This window comes from Pieris rapae, chromosome 24, assembly GCF_905147795.1.
Source record: "Pieris rapae chromosome 24, ilPieRapa1.1, whole genome shotgun sequence".
Taxonomy (NCBI): domain Eukaryota; kingdom Metazoa; phylum Arthropoda; class Insecta; order Lepidoptera; family Pieridae; genus Pieris; species Pieris rapae.
The window spans coordinates 3,633,560-3,653,584 of record NC_059532.1 but is presented as its reverse complement, the minus strand read 5'-3'; the positions used below and the strand labels follow the sequence as shown (position 1 = coordinate 3,653,584).

The 20,025-nt window shown below is 35.6% G+C and overlaps 1 protein-coding gene across 1 annotated transcript in view; it reads left to right on the top strand.

The window, feature by feature from the left end:
* Positions 1-20,025, top strand: part of LOC110996086 — a 55,622-nt gene that overhangs the window by 31,405 nt on the left and 4,192 nt on the right. The window contains exons 12-24 of the mRNA XM_045633850.1: positions 3,643-3,776; positions 7,809-7,915; positions 8,585-8,717; positions 9,225-9,294; positions 9,639-9,780; positions 9,916-10,077; positions 15,227-15,340; positions 15,572-15,679; positions 16,187-16,252; positions 16,977-17,120; positions 17,956-18,039; positions 18,724-18,928; positions 19,349-19,461. Of these exons, the coding sequence (XP_045489806.1) occupies positions 3,643-3,776; positions 7,809-7,915; positions 8,585-8,717; positions 9,225-9,294; positions 9,639-9,780; positions 9,916-10,077; positions 15,227-15,340; positions 15,572-15,679; positions 16,187-16,252; positions 16,977-17,120; positions 17,956-18,039; positions 18,724-18,928; positions 19,349-19,461 (1,582 nt within the window). The remainder of the gene's footprint in view (positions 1-3,642; positions 3,777-7,808; positions 7,916-8,584; positions 8,718-9,224; positions 9,295-9,638; positions 9,781-9,915; positions 10,078-15,226; positions 15,341-15,571; positions 15,680-16,186; positions 16,253-16,976; positions 17,121-17,955; positions 18,040-18,723; positions 18,929-19,348; positions 19,462-20,025) is intronic.

The window sequence follows — 20,025 nt, the reverse complement described above, 5'->3', positions numbered from 1 at the left end:
AGTACTGGAATCGGATGATTCTAAGTTTTAATCAATAAAGTTGAAATCGTTGATGTACTATGAAGATTCAGTATTAGTAGATTTATTAACACTTCGTTGCATTACATATAAGGTAATATATATACATATATTAAACATAAATTAATGAAAAGCAACTGGTGGCCTTATCGCTTTAAGCGCTTTTTGTACGTAATGAAACGTCATCGTTCCAAGTCATTTGCCTAGCTGTTTTATCAACTGTCTGAATATCTTTCAGGCCTTTAGTTAAACGGCTAGGCTGTTATTTGAACGGCTAATTAAGCTAGTTGGCTGCGATATATAGCGTTATGTTTAATAACTCCCTTAATAATTCTTACATATAAAGTCATCCGGCCGCGTTGGTCTGTCTTTAGAGTGAAAGGCAAAATATCGCGTAGCCGTTCACCAACCAGATTCATCTATCAAGTGAAAAATTCACTGTCTCTAAAACTGGGCACTGTATTTACGCCAAATAATTATACCACAATCTCAGATTGTGGATTGTCAGACTGTGACAGTCTATCAATCCCCTATCTGCATCTCAATAACCAATCTCTACTAGGACAATCCATTTTTGGCGGCCGATGTAATGCAATCTTTTCGCTCTTTACACTGATATTTAATCATCAATATAAACCAAATAAAGTAAAATAAACCGTGCAAATAATATCAATTTATTGTTTAAAACATATCAAATAGCTTTTTAATTGTTTTAAAAACTGGTGTAAGTTAAAATCTTAAGATCCGACTTACCTTGGATAGCGTGTATCGACAGATGGCTATTACAATCTGTCGATTGGTTATATTATAGTATTGTCAATATTTCGATAAAGATGTCTATATCAGATTGTCAAAAATGGATTGAGATAGGTTATTGGGTTTGGGGGTAAGGGAGGCACTGGACAGAAATCGGTGGAAAAAGATTGTCCGCTCCAGATGTTTTCTTGCGATGACGCTCAGAAATAAGCTACCGACTGAATAAAGAGAGAGAGAGAGATGTATGAAAAAAATACGAAATAGGTTACGGTTTTATTAGATTAGTACAGTCCCTCCTATAACCTCCCGCTATAAAGCGGTACGCCTATAACGCGATTTCCGCCTCTCTTATAACGCGTAGATTTCTGAGAGCTGGTTCTTTCCTGATTCAAAGAAAAAGTATCGCAATATAGAAATGCTGCCAGCGTTAAAGAAGGTGTACCACAGAGATTAAACTTTTAAATTTGAATTTGCTTTTTACTTTTTCTATGCAGGTTACGAACATTTTAAATACTCACAAATTGAAATTATAATAAGAATAATTTCTCAAGTTATATTTCTGTAATGTGAAATTTATAATTTGTTGAGTCCATAATTGAGATGAGATTCGTGTTCCTAGTTTTTAATTGTATAAAATCTGTTTGACGAAAATATTCTACAACGCGATTTCGAGCGTTTAAGTATTACGTCACGCAATTTTTGAAAATACTTGACCCCCCCCCCCTGTATTGTGCCGTAACGTTCTTCTGTACCAAATAGTAAAACGTTTCGTTACCACCCATGTACTTATTATACCTAAAAGTTGCCATTTATGTGGTGTAAAAAATTCGGAAAGTCGAAAATAATATTAACAATAACGCATAATTCAATCCCCGCCCCGCATCGTAACGTTTTATCCCAAACCTACCCCCCCCAAATTTTTTACTTAATACTTGAACACGTTCTATGAAATTATACGGATTTCTATGAGTCCAGTCATTATGTCGGAAAAGTCGGGTTAGAAAAGAAAATGAACCGAGAAATCCAAATTTTGGATATTAAGTAGGGGGCAGCTAGAAAAGCTTAAGTCCAAATTGTCGACTCGGTTCATTTTCTTTTCCAAATGTATATAATGACTGGAGTATATATTACAAACAAAAATTGTCTAATAATTGTGTAATAATGTAATAACACTTATTTCAAATGTAATATATTAGTATCGCATACTCTATTCTCATTCGCATCGGTTATAAAGATTTATAAATTATTTCCATAGCTTCCTAGTTTTTTCCATTTATATTAAAGAAACCAGGTAGAATAATGAAGGACAGTGGTTTTTGTGCGCACGCGCAGCAACAAAATGACGCAAGCCGGTGACGTCACAACATGGCCGATAAGCTTTGTTCTGCTGTAGGAAGGCTATTGTTATGGCGTAGTAGTGTTCTGACTACGTCTGGATTATTAGTCAAAGTAGAAAGTAGTCTAACTTGTCTACTCTTTCTGTCAAATTGTGTTTACGCTGTGATGAAAAGAGATAGATATATAGATAGACACAACAATACCTATTTGTTATGTATGATTGAGAAAAGGATAAATTTATAAGCAGCAGTATTTATACAATTTAAAACGACTTCACTGTCAAAAGCGCGTCTTAAGCAGTATAGTGAAAATATTGTCTATGTGAACTGCTTAAATTTAATACATACATAAATATTTTTTATTAATGACTAATATATATACTATGTAGACTTCTAAAGTACAAATTACCTCAATTTGTTTGGAACTTAATTACATTTGATATGATTTCGATCTTTTTGACCCACCATATATATTAGGGATGCATCCGATACCAATACCGATATATATATATATATATATATATATATACACACACACACGCTCTTTCTGTATACATGTGACCAACATAATAGGTGGGCTCAAATGTCCGTAGGTTAATATACATTTTTTTTATAGAAATTGATTTTATGATTCAATTATAGAGTTGCCTTTAAGAGCCGAACAATTAAGCGGGCATAAAAAATTTGATACCATTTTTATGGTTCTATTGATATTTAGCTTCAAAATAGGCTTCTTTCTTTCTTTTCTTAATCTTTAAAGTAGTGTCCAAGCAAACATTCTCTTGGGCTCTGAGGACAGGAAAACGGGAGACAGTGATTTTAATATAAATCAAAGCAAATTGGCTACAAAGTAAATGTAGTTTAAAAACCCCAACGACATCTGTGCATCTGAATTCTGACTTATATGCTGCAGTGATAAATGCACGCCCATATCGCCGGATGCTCGGCTTAATATATAATAGTCATATTCGTGTGTATTGGAACTGAATGATAATTTTATATCAACTGTGAATGTGGGGTGTGCTCATGATCCTTTTAAGCATATTTATTGTTGGCTACACTAGTTACAATAGTGAACCTCAACAGAAGTCAGGCCTTGACTTGTCTAATCTATCGCGGAATTTGCTTAAACTGAGTATTAAGAATATCCATAGCGCTAAATCACCTGCATCCTGAACACACCCTACATACACACCCTCACACAAAATTCCCGAATTAGGTACATATTAAGAATAAAACACTTTTTATTTACTTTTTCCTTTCGTAAATGTTTGAAACAATGTTTGGAAATGTTTATATAAATAAAAAGGTTCAAACATGTACATATTATGTATTCTATTTTTTTTTGTATATAATTCATCTTAACTGTTACATTATGAACTAAATAAACAGTAAAAAAACAGAGTCAAAAACATATTTTTATCGATAAATGACTATTAATAAAGCTTTTGATAGCGTGACGCACCTAAATTTTTTCACATACTGAAGTGAATCATCCAGTTTTACATTATTATCAACCTTTACTTTCCAGCGATGCAAGCAGTGCGGGTAGTCCGAAAGAGGCATGCGTGGCCAACTCTCCACCACCACACCAGCATCCCGCCCCAGCCAAAAGGCAGCAGCACCATCCGCACCCACATCACGATCAGAGGCGACTTAGCGTTGGTGAGTATTCATAAAAGACTTGTGAAAATATTTGAATGTACTTCTAAAATTTTAAGACTACAGAATTTTTAAAGCACTCAACTTAGCCTACACTTGGAGGAGTGTGAAAAGAAACATTAGAAAGCGTGAACATTATAGCGTTAGGATCTTGAAGATAGCATTTTTTTGTCAATGTTTTTTGAGAATTGTAAATTTTAGACTAAAAATTCGAGTTCGGCAAAAGTTTTAGCTATCTGCGTTACATTTTCACTACGATGAATGGACTGGAGTACAGGAAGGTAGTAGATCGAATATAAGTTTATCTCTATTGAGACTTTACTTTATAAATTTCGAAATACTGATATGGTATGTAGGGCAGATGAAGGCACGTCACATATCAGAGTATCCTCGTTGGTTACGAATCTGTCACGACCTCACTTCGGTGGTAGATAGTTCTCACTGTCTAGTGTATTTTAAAAGGCTTGGTAATGGCGAGGCATGGAAAGCGATGATTTCCTTTTCGAAGCAACATTACAGTAGGAGTCTGCATAAAGATAAAAATAAAGCAGGATAAGAACGCTTTTGAAGAATGGAAAAGGAGGGAAAGCAAAGAGAAGGCTATACCGTCGAGGTCCCGGTAGATTGCGAACGTGACCATGAGGATTTTTGAGACTTATCTCAAAGTATTGTAGTAAGCTACTGGAGATGGGTATGGGTTTTTAGCGGGTAAAGCTAACCCGCTTCATTGAGTAGCAAAGTGTGCCAGAGCGTTACAATTAGTGCGGGGGAAGTTCTGTGGTAATAAAAGCGCATACACCGCAATCATGACATCGCGCCGTACAAAAACTCAACATTAAATTAGGAATCGCAATCGTTATTGGCTACCGGAACAGGGTCAGGGTTTCAAACAAGGCCATTGAATTATCTCTAAAAAATAGGTGCCTGTATCTGTTATTTTTGGCCCCAGTCGAGATGCGAACCTGAGGTTTGAAGGTCTGCAATCACTACACCAATAAAGCAATCCTGGCCCTAGTAGAAAGCCTTGGACAACCCACTTCGGCCCGAAGTTTTGAGTGACAAAAACTATTTCCTACGTATGGTAATCTATTGCCATTTCACTTACACAATCAGAAACTGGACCAGCAAGTGCTATCACTAACCCAGATTGGTTACGTAAAGTGTTGCGTTGAGGCGAAAGTTTTTGGTCGTGCAGCTGCCTCGCTCGCACGCGTAGAATCGTTCGCTGTGCGAGAGAGACGGTAGTTTGGTTTTGTAATCGTTTTGAAAGCTTGAGTCTTATGGGGTTATAGGGAACTTGGGTGATGATTTGAAAAGATTTCTTTTGATTTTTAGTCCTTGAAGAAATGTACCGTTCCGTATGTCACACACGACGTACATGTATACGCCACCATTTCCATTGCGTGTTCTTCGGTATAGAGTAATGAGATGAGTGGAAACGACGATATCGCAACAAGAAATATTTAGGGTAATGTGTCCGACTGTAGAAGTACTTGGTTGCAAATGTGGTTTTAAAAGGTCGGAACACACTCGCAATGGATAGGCTATTTGAATGTTCAGAAATGTACTTAAACGCTCATGCTAAAGGTTTGATCGTAAATGCCTTTTAAATGTCCAAAAATTAGTTTAACGCTCAAGTAAGTTGTGATTGTTAACACGGTATTCAAAGGTCGGAACGCACTCGCGAGACCTAGCGTTTTAAATGTCCAAATATATTTAAACACTCAAGTAAAGGGTGATTGTAAATGCGGGTTCTTTTCTTCAAAATTGCCAGGAGAATTCTAGCAAATAAATCAACAAAAACCAAACACAGCAACCGAGAAACACAGAAAATGCAACAATAGCAATAACAACGTTAGCAAAATATTTCCCAAACTGATTTGACCTGTCCCCGTGGGGAAAGCGACTACACACTCCATTACATATGAAAAACGACTAAATATAATATAAAATATTTATTATAATGATCAATGAATCATAGTATTTAGAATTTAGTATGAATTTGTGCTTTGTTATATTTTTTTATATGAATAGGTACCAATGTGCTTTATGTGTTTTGAATGTGTATTCCGTTTTTGGCTTTTGTGTATAATATAAATGTTTGAAGAGTAGCTGTAACTTTAATAAAATAATATAAATAAAAATTACAAACAAAAAGCGCTCCATATCATAATCATTAAAATTATGCTCTTTATAGTTAGATCATCAAAACTAGACAATTGGATTTGAACAATTCATTGAGAAAAATCATAGAAAAACCATGAGAAATGAAAAAATATGGAGGAGGCTTTTACAAAACAGAGCCATATAATACTAGACCGCTACAAAAAAAAATACAACTAATGCTTATAATAAGAAATGTTAATTTCTTTTATATAGATTCATTAATAGAATTCTAAATAAATAAATAACGTCTTCGCAAAATTTCTAGCAATTTTAGTTTAGCGTAAGCTCTAACGACAGACGGGATTACGAATTTTATGGCATTATAGAGGTGTCGTTAAATGGAGAGAAGAAGAATCTAGAGAAGAAGAGACTAGTGTTGGTAGTTATGTACATAAAATAATCTAATTTGCTATTGCGTATGTTAATTTAAAGTTGGAGCAACTAAGAATATGATTATGTTATAGATAATGCTTCTACTAATTAGTTATGGTCAACAACAGTGTACATGTGCAAGAAATCCCAATTTAAAAATCGCGTCAAAGCATTTCTTAGAAAGAGTGTATGCATGATGCCGACAGCGTTTATTGCGGACTAACAAAACAACAAAAGAACGTACACAGCTGCGCAGTTTTTACTTATTTTAGCTACTTAAAAAGTACTTTATAACTCAAACGTTGTTATTGAGAGTAGTTGTATTGCTTGGAGAAACTGATCGTGGTTGGTAACACAGAAGGAAAAAGATGGCCGTTCACCAACCAGATGGACCAAGTGAAAGACTCATCGTCTTCAAAGCTATACGGTGTCATAAGAGAAGCGATGGACAGAAACCAGCGCAGACAGCAACCTGCTGGAAGCAGATAGTCCGCTCTAGATGCTTCGTTGCTGACCACGACACTCAGACATGAGCTGCTGACTAAAGAGAGAGAGTATTGCTATGTAGAGGATGTCATTGTATTGAAGACGAGCTAAACTAACCAAAGCATATTATATCAACGCTTTTGGGAGATCGTCGTAAAATCAAGAGATGTTTATACTGTGTTTATACTGTGTGTATGTATAAAAAAATATTTGTCATACAGGAAGCGGTCAATACTAAATTAAGAGTTTGATAATCTTGTCGCTTACGGCTACTACGCAAATTTAATTAAATATTTGTTTGTTAATGCGTAGAATCCCTGCGGTTTATGCAAATATTTGACGTGGTTGTTTTTTTTGGTAACCTTGTCAAACTAATGATAGAAATACAGGCCTAAAAAATGGTGAATTAAAGCATAGCTGCAGCCGCCTTTACGTGTGAAAGGGTTTCGATTTATGGTACAAAAGAAAGTTAGGATATTAAGATAACAACAGAAAATAAAGAAGAGATCGCAGGAAAGCGGTAAGACAACCAGTTGCCGTCATTTTCTTTCAATATTGTCAATTGTATTGAAGTGGTAATAAATACAATGTATGTAACAAATCTTGAGTGTACATTTCAATCTATCAATGAATTCATTTATTCCAATAAGACCACCTAAAATGGCACTTTTGAACGTTAAATAAAATATGAAGATGATTCTAGTTGCCATCCAGAAGGTAGTTTCGTGTGGAGAAGAATGGTCAAGAAACTCCACGCTTACTCTTTTAAAATAGGATTTACAAAATTTGTATATATTAGTTAAATAATTATATGTGAAGATAATGTACTCCTAAAATAAAATTACTATACAGGTCTTATTGTATTGTTTCTACATGCTCCACACATATGTACAAATATCGAAACCGTAGAATATTATACAATAAAAAAAACAATAAAACTGTGTGTGACATTTTTTAGATTGTATGATTGTGTAAGAGTTATTTTATTTTTATCTTATATTTTATCCACAGAGGTGCGCGTGAGTCCCGGCGCAGCTGGTACGTCGGCCGAGTCTCCACACATTCACCATCCGCCTCATCATCCGCCTCATCATCAGCCTCACCATCATCATAATATGGTAACTACACTAATATTTAAATAAGAATAATCCTTATTCAAGTAAGTACTATAATTTTAGTTATGTTATCATGCTAAATACGCGACCTCTGAAGTAGTGAGGGATTTTCCGAGTTCTTTAACTCTCATCTTCGATTCTATTTTCCAATATTCCTCCACTCTTTTATTTCATCTTCCCAAGTTTCTGTTATGTGTCACTTCCTCTTACTGCCTATTGGGCCATTCCTCTTTGACGCACCATCACTAAATCAAATCAAAATTTATTTATTCAGTTTAGATGCGACTTAAGGCATGCTTATGAATGTCAAAAACGTTTACAAAATTCGCGAAAGAGCAAAACTACGCCATCATACTAATGCGGGACATCCCAAGTGAAAATGTGCTTTTTCCATTTTATTTTTATAAGTATACCGCGTCTGATATTTTTATAAAGATTCGTCCATACATACTCTTAAAACGAATATTTATAAAGATATATTTATTGTCTTTATAAAGTTAACTGAACCGAATTCAATTTGTCTCAATATCTAGTTTCTTTATCAGCAGTAAAAAATATATTCTAGAATCTAGATAATCCATTTGAGGAAGTATGCATAACACAGCTGCATACATGGCGATTAATATTCAGGGTTCAGTAATAACCTCTGTAACGATCATTTAATGTTTTCAGGACACGAATCCCCTGGAAGGCCCCGTAGAGTCTATGGTCAGTGGGGCAGGATCATCTGATGGTGAATTGTCAAGTAAAGCAGGAGACAGTCCCAGTAGGAAACGAAGGCGGATATGCAGACATATATCATCGGGTAATTTTTATTTTATTTTATTAAAAGAAATTATTTAATTAAAAATTGAGTCATATAGGAGATATTTGTATGCCTGGTATAGTAATGTAATGTAGTAGAAATTTGCTTCAAACACATTTCTGACCCGGAAGTCTATGTTAATTGGTTAAATTATGCATATAAAGTGGACGTGGTCGTTAAAGCCACTGAATTTTAAGTAATCTTAAGTCAATACAGTCCAATATTAGCACAACTGACACAAGACAAGAAATCTTATTCAAATTCTAAGAGAAGACATAGGCAATTCTTCTACGACACTAAAACACGTAGACTCAATTCCAAATGTCTCCAATCACTTGTCTTGATCGCTGTTGAAGACTCTGACTTGAATCCTTGACTCTTTGAAGAATAGAAGAATAGTCTACGGTCTGATCAAGGAATCCTGCTATATATTTTTGATAAGGATTTATCTTCTTTTCTATTTATCTTTTATATATGTATAAAAAAACAATGAACACACTGTTACAGGTGAAAGTAACGTATCAGTGCCAACGCCGACTGTCGAAAGACGGACGCCCAGACATCATTATCAACCAAGGTAATTTTTAATTTATCTCGATACTTAAATTAGCTTTAAGTACTACAGCAGTCTCGCCTTTGTTCGTTAAGAGGTGTTCAAAATTGTTGTGTAATGTAAATACTGCTGTAAGGTATAAGTTATACTTATAATGAAGCAATGTCTACTTGAAAGACGATCTGCTACCTCCAAGTAGCTGAGTAGAGTGCTTTTACAAGGATTTCATAAATTCTGGCTCGAAGGACCAAATTAAGTTAATATTTTTGGTTTTAGCTTTAACACAAAGCACAAGAGTTCATTAGAATTTAACTATATTTCTCCGGTTCAGATAATTTAAAATTAATGTATACATACACGTATTCTAGACGTCGCGTACGCTACATGAGCGGCGGCAACGGCGGTGTGTGTACACACCAGCGGCTGATGGAGCATACGCCACACCCTCCGCACCCACCACACCCCGCGCATCTGCCGCACCCTGGCCCATTGCTACTGGATATTAACCAGGTGATACTCAAGTTCTGATCAACTATCTAGCTTTCGTTGAAATGTTTTTGTGTTGTTTTGTATTAATGTGTTTGAATGTCTTCTTGCTCGTTTGCAGTTGCTACTCTGTTCTTACTTATAATTACTTGATTCCAGATGTCGCTTCGTGGCGCGAGGTTAAACGCGCTCGGAGGGGGCGTGGCGTGGCCTCACCACGCTCACCCTCACCCACACCCACATCCACACCCGCACCCGCACGCGCATGCGCATGCGCATCCCCACGCGCACGCACACAGGGACCACCCGCAGCGGACTCAGGTAAATGTCAGGATAAACGGTTGCGGGATTTCATCGCGTCAGTCCACAAATGGAGCCGCTCTGTTATATTTTTCACGTTCTTCGAACAATAATGGGACCATATATAGTACATTTGTACTAGGTGTATGATTATTTTATACATATACATGTTAAATACAATTTATTAATAATGAATATTTTCCTGTTATTCTGGGAACTTGATATCAAATTGTAGTACGGAAAGTTTTGTTAATAAAATGCATTTATAGTTAGGTTTTATAATGCTTACATATGAATAGCATCGTTTTCTTTAATATTGTGTTCGATAGTTTTGGATATCAAAACAAGAGATACACATCAGACAAAACACTGAAATTTTATTTTTAATCAGTTTTTGTTAAATAATATTCTAAAGATATTCTACAATAATAATTATGATATCAATGCATATGATTTAGCGAGTGCTATTTTATAGATTGAAATTGTAATCCTTCGCAAAAATGTATATCCCAAATGAATTGTATGTCCAAGAAATCTGGGCATAGCATACGGGGTATGATAATGTTTAGGTACTGTATGATGATAAATATAAACAGGTAGATGATTTTTGTAGGTTTAAGTTTGTTGACGTGCTACGACTTAATAAACTCAATTTGCCTATATAACTATCTATAATGGGTTAAACTAAAAAAAAATAGGTTTTGAACGAAGTCTAAAGTCGTATCACGTCCCCGTTGTGGTTAGTTGGTCTACAATCGCTCGCGTGTCGCGCGACTAACGCAGGTGGCGAGTATAGGTGCCGCCGAGATGTGGCCGGCCGTTCTGCCCGCGCTGCCCCACGCGCTCCGCTATCAGGTACCAAATTAGGGCCCAAACCCCACTTCCCACCCTTTGACTCCTCAGTGTTCGCTTGCCCGATGTCCCACGATCCATATACGGGGCCTCATTAAAGATTATTCCTCATAAATTAGGAATCCATGATTCAGTTCCTCTCGTAGAGAGTTTTTCTAAATTGCCACCAGGCATCCCTCATAATTATACGTTGTCAAACGGGCATGCGAATACGAAGCTTATTTAACTTAAGGGCGCCTGTGAAAGCATGATTCCATTCATCCGATTCGAAGTGTGATGTCGGCTAAGGGTGATTCGTTACGTAACGGCGCGTGCATGCCTCCATACATTGATTTGAAATCTCTAGTTTTACCCACAGCTTCAAGTAGTTTATAAATGCTTTATGACCTGCGGTGATACAGACAATAATGTTTTTAGTAAAATGCAATTTGAAATTAATAGAGATTTTAGATCAATGCACTGATTCCATATTCTGCACCGCTATAATATCGTCTAGATAAACGTAACGCGAGTGATGGTCCGCTGCAGCTTGTTTCCGCCGTTCAAGTCTCGATAGAGCATTTGCAATCTGTAACTAGTCTGCGTTGTTCCATCCTGTACAAAAAAAATAGTTTTTATTGTAATTAATTTTAACTTCGCTTGGTGGATTCTGTATTGACAATACTCTTTCTTTCGATCCATTAGTCGAAGCACTTTGTCGTGAGTCTGTTTTGTAGTTGCAATCGTTCTTCAAATGTTTCTAATATTGCTTTAGCTTTAATTAATAAGTATATTTCAGTCATTCGATGTCCTACAATGCTTGTATTTTAATGACACGTTTTTTTATATATAAGATTTAACCACTTAAATCACGTCAGGGAGGTTGTGTTGTGTTTTGGTCCCACTTTCGTCCTGGTTAGCTTCCGGTTTATGGTGCATTGTTAAGCTTAGTTCATTCTTCAGGTTGCCTGCTATAGGTTAGAATATTCGCTGCAAAAATGCTGTATTAGTGTTATAATGATATTATGAGTTTTATGTTCTGTCATTAGTCCCCAACTGTGTTTTATTCTATTATTAATTTTTACCTCTATATCCACGACCCGGCGCAGTGTGCTGTACTTGTGCCTGAATCTTGTAGTTAATAAGATTTTCAAACATTATAATCCGCTGAAAACTTGTGTTTCGGAGTTACTCTTAAAATATATATAGCTTTGAATTAAATGAAGATGACATTGAATAAAGTAACCCAACTTCTAAACATAGATTTTTCACGGAGTACCCGCTATTTTTGACTAACTCCTGTCTGGTTTTAGAACACGTATATTTTCAACCAACTCTTATATATACTAGCTGTCTCACTCGCACTTAGTACTTAAAACACTCAGTGCGAATGAGATGGCGTTCTACATGGTTGGAAACTTCGTGTCCTGGACCTGGACCTACATTTGTACTCATTCTAACGTTGTGCTACGTACACGGCACGATTAGGATAAAGTTAAGCAACCACTTAAGCTTTGTTTATGGTATAATCAATGTTGCGTTAGCTGGGTTCACAATTGTACGTTAAGCACCGAATGATATGCATGCCCAGATTGAAAGCGTTAACGCGGCAGGGGTACTAAGTTATGTGTGCTTTTATTAAGCTTGCGGCGTCCGTTACTGTAGTACGGTAAGCCTCTAAATCTGTGCATTTTAGTTTTTTGTTAGGGTGTGTACATTAGGACATTTTCTGTTCACATTTTGACAATTGATAGTGTTGAATAATATCATAAACTTATCTGACGCGTAACGTCTAGTTTTGCTTTTGTCTAGCGTTTCTTGGCTTTTGTAAATAATTATCATCAGCTCAGATATGTTTATGACCTAGTTATACGCTAAAATAAAGGGCATATTATGTTTATTATTATAAGTATTCATAAGAATCTATACACAGTTTTCCCCAACTCAAAAACGCACTGAGTCTCATCACATTAAGATTACGTCTTTGTGTAGATTTGATATTTTATAAATACTACAGCTTTTACACCACTGTTCACTCGATCTAGGCGTTAAACGTCGTAAGCTTTGCATACTACAACATAATAATAAACTAGTTAACGCTCGGCTCTGATAGCTGCTTGGTTTATGGTTAAATGTGAATAAAATACTAAATTATATATTGTTTATATACATTATAATTATTATCTTTTCCGTTTCTCATGTCTCGTTGCATATAAACTACAGATATATATACATGGCTCTATATACATGTTACGTTATATTTTATTAAGAAATAATGTATTTCAAATTCCAAAACTCCAAAAATCATCGAGCTAATGAAATATCGCCTAAATGATTGTAGTTCATGTGCAGCGGAATAGCGTGCTTCCTCAATACTTTAGAAGTTACTTTAGAATACTGACTGACCAGTCCTTCTCACCTACATCACAATAGTTTAGTTGCTTATGTTTACGTCCAAGATCATAATTGCTCATTTTTCTATTGCACACGCATTTGACAGCGTCTAGGTTTGTCTATAGGAAAATTTACAATTCGCAGCAATTGTGATTATTGAGAAACGTTAGACGTCAAGTGGCAAGTAATAGTTTTAAACATTAAATAGGTCAAGAGAGCATTTTAGCCTTTCAAATGCTTTTTGTGGTTTGCATGACATTAGATTACAAAACTGACACTAAGTTAGCTCCTTTTGGTACACCATACAATCAACATACATATTTCATTTGATGCTTCGTGTTCAAGGATGCGTTGAGTTCATAAAAACACACATAAATAATACGTCATTTAAGCCATTCGAAGCTGTTTTTTAATTAAATAAAATGCGTGTAATCCATATGATAGACCCTATCGGAAGCTTCACTTGTTCCTGTAAATGTGTCATATCTTCAATTTTACAACCAATATCTATAAGTGTTATAAATTTTTCTGAGCTAAATATGCGGAGTGCAAGCTTGCAAGCAATTGTTCAGGCAAATTCTTTCAATGTTTGAATCTACAAATCGTTCAATCGCGTGCGTTGATTGAATACTATATCTTTTTGTATCTATTATTCCTTGGTCAATATCAACTTTAAGAGTAATTTTTCAAATTATAACACTAAACATGTAAGTTTTTACTAGATTGCTTTCCATTGACAATTTTTGTTCGCTATCAAGTGTAGATACATCACTATATTTTAAATTTCATTTTGTTTATTCTAACGAAACAAATTGGCGTTATAAACAAATGTGTCGGTTGATTAAATTTCATAAATTGTGATGCATCCATCATCAAAGAACATTATTTAAAGAGCAGAAACCTGCTAAACTGTATCACAATCAACACTATTACAAACATTTTTATTAGCAATAATATTATATATTTTTTTATGTACGGTATTGAATGTAAATGTATTATCGTATTTTGGCCACCATAATATTATGAAACGGAATAAATTATACAAATCACAATAAAACTAAAAATAGCCCTTGGTGGCGCTTAAAAGGGTTCGGTAAAAATGTTTCAGCTTTTTAATTTCATAATCACGCTTGGTATTCAATATATATTGCTCATTTACTTAATATACAATTATATATTTATCATATTTCTTAAGTCTCAATATTATTACAATAACGTTTATTGTAAGTAAACGTTATTTAGGTTTAGGAATCCTACTTTGTCCCAAGCAAGATTTCGGTAAAATAGGTATTCAAGATGTTATTACAAGAATTGACAACATTTCAAGTTTTGTACTGTTTCTTTGATTAAATATTTTCAAAGACCATATATATCAACGAGTTTACACTTTTCATCCTTCAGTCAGTACAGATTGTGTGTCGAAAAATAAGTGTTCAACGCTGCGCGATTTTTAACGAAATAGATATTTGTATAACAATAAACTCTCTGTCGACGTTTTTAAAAATTATAGTACAGCCCAAACGGGAATTTGGGATAGATATGTGCCGGCCGCCGGTCAAGGATAAAGGATCAGATTAGTAAAACAATAATAATAATCAGAAATTCCCATTTTTACATGCTTGAAAATCTATAGAATATATATTATTTTTTTTATTATCAAACATCGAAATTCAATAGGTCTATGACGCTCAAATAAATCCCCAGTTAGCATCGTTGGCACTACTATATACGCAATAACGTCGTCGTGAGAACGTTTACGTCAAAATAGAAAATTTTTATAGTTCGATGCGTTCGATTCATTGTAAACCTCGCGCTAAAGCCTCATGATGCAAACATATAATTGAATTATTAATACAGAAATTTTTGAAAAGTTGTCAATTCGATGTAGCAAATCTTGTAATGGTCATCGTATACGGATCAATATATGGTAACGTGTGGCCTACAGATGGGCGGAATGTACGCGGGCCTTCAGTACCATGGGACATTCCCCCCGCCGCCGCCCCGCGGGCCTTTTGCCTCACCCCCGCACCCGCATACCCACTATATCGCCAATTCACAAGTAAGTATTCACGACAGCTCTTTATTGAGTATTTTATTTATGTTGGAACTTCTCGATTTTTGTTTACAATTCAATTTATACCTAATCTAGAATAGAATCAAAAGAATAATACTATAATAGAATTCAATACAATAGCATTTCTAACAATTATTTCCATGTACATTTTAGTCCTTCGAGCCGGATCAGTAGTAATAATTTCAACGTAAGAGCTATAAGAGGTAATAATTACAGCGCGCGGAAGGTGGACGCCTAGATGTGTTGGGTGGAGGCGAAGGCACACTGTCGCCTCTTCAAGCCACGCCTGATCTTCATCACGCTCCACTCTTGTTGGCTACAGAGGTAAATTAAAACCACTCTTATGTTATATAAGTTACGTTTGTATTTCCATATCAAAGAATTTAAATGTATAATAATATGTTGTTAACATATTCTCTTTTTTTAATATTTCAAAATTTTCTCCCTTCTTTCGACAAGTCTTGTGAGATATATAAATGAAATTTAATTAAATTGGCTGTGTTTGAAGACTACATTCTGATGATAAAATGTTTTGAAGTAGTGTTGGCCTAATGTAGTGCTTCAGCGCGTGACTATCTCTAAGGTCATAGGTTGGATCCGCGGCTGGCACCAATGGCTTTGGTATATGCACATTTAAAATCCGTTCGTACGGTAAAGGAAAACATCGTGAGCCAACCGGCTTTTAATTTTAGATACAAATAGTCAAAACTTGTCAGCCATATAAAGCTGATCATCTACAATTACCTATTAGAGAAAAAATCACGAAAATACAGAAATCTGAATTCTACGCCTCAAATGTTGTAGCGCGATTTTTAATGTTTCTATGTTTAGGCCCAACGAGCTCCAATAGAGCTGATGGCGTCACACGCGAGGCATGCGCTGTCTCATCACCATCATGTGAGTTTTTAATTTTATCGGCTAACATAAAGATATTTTTATTCTTGTAAGATATACGAGCACTAGATTTTTTTATAAAACTAGTTTTTGGCCAAGTATTTTGAAATAGATATTGTTAACTATATCTTCTCTATAAATATAAAATTCTCGTGTCACAATGTTCGCTCCCATACTCGAAACGGCTTGACCGATTCATATGAAATTTTTTATATACATATTCAGTAAGTCTGAGAATCGCCTTCTATCTATAATTCAAACTGTAATAAGTGGTGTCGACCTAAAAAAAATTTTTTTATTATTATGATACATACTACCTTAATTTTTCCCCCTCTACGATCAACCCACATTTTTTATTATAGAAGATAGTTATTTTTATTACACAAAAAAATGTTTCTTAGAAATAATATCCATGTTAAAACGACGTTGGCCATAGATTGGCGTCAGTTAGTTTACCTATAAAATTGGTTGTTTAAAGCCGGGGCATGGGGCAATTTTCACGTCTATTTCATTATTGATGTGGATGACTTAGCCCAAAGGTGTATGAACACTGAAAAGTATTAAAAAATATTCAATTTTCTTGTCTCGAACTTACCTTGACTAGGTTCGGGTGATGAAAGAATTATAATACTTTCAGACATGGATATTTCTAATGTGTACTACCAATCGAAATGCGGATAAAATAAAATATATATAAAATATAAAAATGGTAATCCGTTGCTTCCAGCATCGTCGCAACGGCGTAGGGCCCCATGCGCATGCGCATGGCGGTGTGGGCGTAGTTGGGGCGGGATCTCGCGGACGTCCGTACGTCCGCACCGCGCCCAGATGGACGCCGCACCCGCATACCGTGCATCACATACACGCACAGGTATCTATCGACATCATTTACGTATACTATAATTATTTAAATTAGATCATTACAAAAATCTTTTTTGATATCGCGATTTATCTTGTGTGTATTTTTTTTTACATAGACATCGAAATAACATTTATTACTAACAAAACATACACAGAAACATATGAAATAACAATCATCAAAAAAAGAAATAATTAAAAAAAAGGAAAAAGGTTTGTGGTTTTATGAAACCACCGTAAAAGTTAAACTTTTTTCACATTATAGACATTTAACTAAACTAATTTTATACTTGGAAAATTGGAATGATAATGGGACTGATAAAAGTAGATTAACCATAAGAGTCTCCAACTATTATTTTTATTGAATTCTGTGTCTTAGAGAGTACGACATACATAATACTTAACAATTATTTAGATTATATACACATATTAAAATAGCGTGAAGCACTGGCACAAATAATAGTCTATACACTACACAGTCAGCTGCTGCGAACTATGTGCACCGCCATATTGGCCTTGGCTGACGACCGCCTATCACTTTATCCCTACTCCGCGGCCGACCGTCACGCGACATGCGCCACACAGACCAAAAAGCTTGAGACGATGTAATAAAAGTTTCACTTAAAAATTAGAGATAACACTTTTTTTTAAGATCATGTTTTAAGTATGTAATGCTTATGTGATGTAGTTGTAATTGGCCCTAACTAAGCATTATGCTGAGGAGCAGAGTGTTCCACCAGCGCTGGTCATTCTGCCAGAGACCACAGCAGCTGGTTTGTGCCTCAGTCGCAAAAATAATAAGAATGTAGAAAATATGTACTTTAATTAATAAAATTAATTAATTTCAGGGCGGAGGCGGTCTTGTTAACGCATTACCTCAGTTACACGTCGCATCGCCGTTGTCTTTGCCGCCACCACCGCCTACCTACCAGGTAAAAACTCCTCAAGTCTTGAAAGTGCGTTGCCGACTTTTCAATATTCCTTACGTGAATTCAGCTAATGGTGATTGTGAAATTGGTCACTTTGATATATTTTGTTGAATGGCAGGCGATTTTATTTAATTGTAAAAAAATGGGGGGGAGTTTAAATGTAATAAAATGTAATTTAAGAACTCTTGATTGTGATTGGTTTAAATTACAATCCGTCTTCCTCTTAATCTAATATTGAGATACAGTGTACACGCCATTGTAGACAATGGTAGAGATTACAACGTACATGCCTATATTTTATTAATTTATTATTGAAAACCTTTGCACACATAGTTATTCACTGGTACATTAAAAAGATAATTCTTTGAAACTTACCCATACATTTAACTCCGGAACATAAACTCTTACCTACTTAGCTGATATCTATAAATCTTATTTTAATTTGAAACATAAGTTCTATAATGAATTTTTTATCCTTCAAGAAAAGCGCGCACCGGTACGCGGCCGCTTAAAATCCGGCGACGCACTTGTGAGCCTCTAAACACTAGATGAGCCTTCCGTTTACCCCCTATTAAAAAGGGGGGGAATATCAGTTGGCTGACGTGAAATAAAAGACATTAGAATTCCCCTCCCCTCAAGCGTGTCAAGAAGCAATCGACGTAATGATAGTTTATTCGCGTCGCACAGGTGTTCCTGAATCTCCTCGCGATGTTCCCACTCTCCCCTTACGGGGAGGCGCGGGGGGAGGACGGGGCAGACTCGCCCGAGACGGAGAACTACGAGGCGCTGCTCTCCCTCGCCGAGAGGCTGGGCGAAGCGAAGCCGAGAGGACTGGCGAGGCACGAAATCGATCTGCTGCCCAGCTATAAGTACTGCGAGCAGACGCATCAAGGTAAGCTAAAAGGTACCGATGATTTTATCCGATTTTCTAGTTGTAATTTATACGTACGTACTGTGAAGGATGAACGAGGCAGTAGTATGAAACTACTAAACGAATGTATCAACTAATAACGTGTATTTTTCTTCTCGATCTCCCTTTCTCACTCTCTCTCAATCGCTCTCTCCCTTTTCTTCGAAAAAAACGCTGCACATGTTCGTGACGTTCCGTGAAATTTTTACCCTAAAGAAGTTTCACCTCATAAATCTTGAGTAAGATCAAGTAGTGGCATGATTATTTTAATGTTAAAAATATAGCTGTCAGAATTTTACACAATTAAAAATCAGAGTAGAGTCACCTCTCTGAATTGTAGCGTAAAACTCAAATCTACTTGTCAAATTCAGAATTGTCAAAGTCAAATCTATTTATTTTCAGGCGAACAAACATCGTGCGTGGTCTGCATGTGCGAGTTTGAAGCTCGTCAGACGTTACGTGTGTTGCCTTGTGCGCATGAGTTCCACGCGAAGTGCGTCGATAAATGGCTACGGGTGAGTTTTAGAGTGGATCTGGAGTAATGGCTAATTTATATATACTGGCAATACTAATATCCATGATAGCCTTTTGCCAATGGACTTTGTATCCGGCTAATAAATAAATTTAAAAAAAAAAATGACAGCCATGCTCTGTCTGACCGACCAAAATATGTAAGATATGTAGCACTGTACTATTTTGTATTTATATGCAACATCCACTGCCTTTTATATAATGGAAATAATACATTAACAGACATTTTTAATTGTCCGTGGAGTGAACTGACAAAAGGGCTGCTTTACTTTAAAAAAAGTAGTATATTGTTAGTTATAAGATTTAGGAATAGAAGTTTAAGTTTTTTCTGTTTTTATATAGGATAATTGGTGTGGGAATTATTTTGGAATTCTATCGAATTATTAGTAACTGTTAAGTTAAAATGTAAATATAAATAAATATATAAACATTGGTATGGTATCATGTTACATTTTAAAACTTTAAACTTGAACGGTAAAGAAAAACATTGTGAGGTAACAAACTTTTCGTAGACCCAAAAAGCCGACCACCAACTTGCCTATATGTTT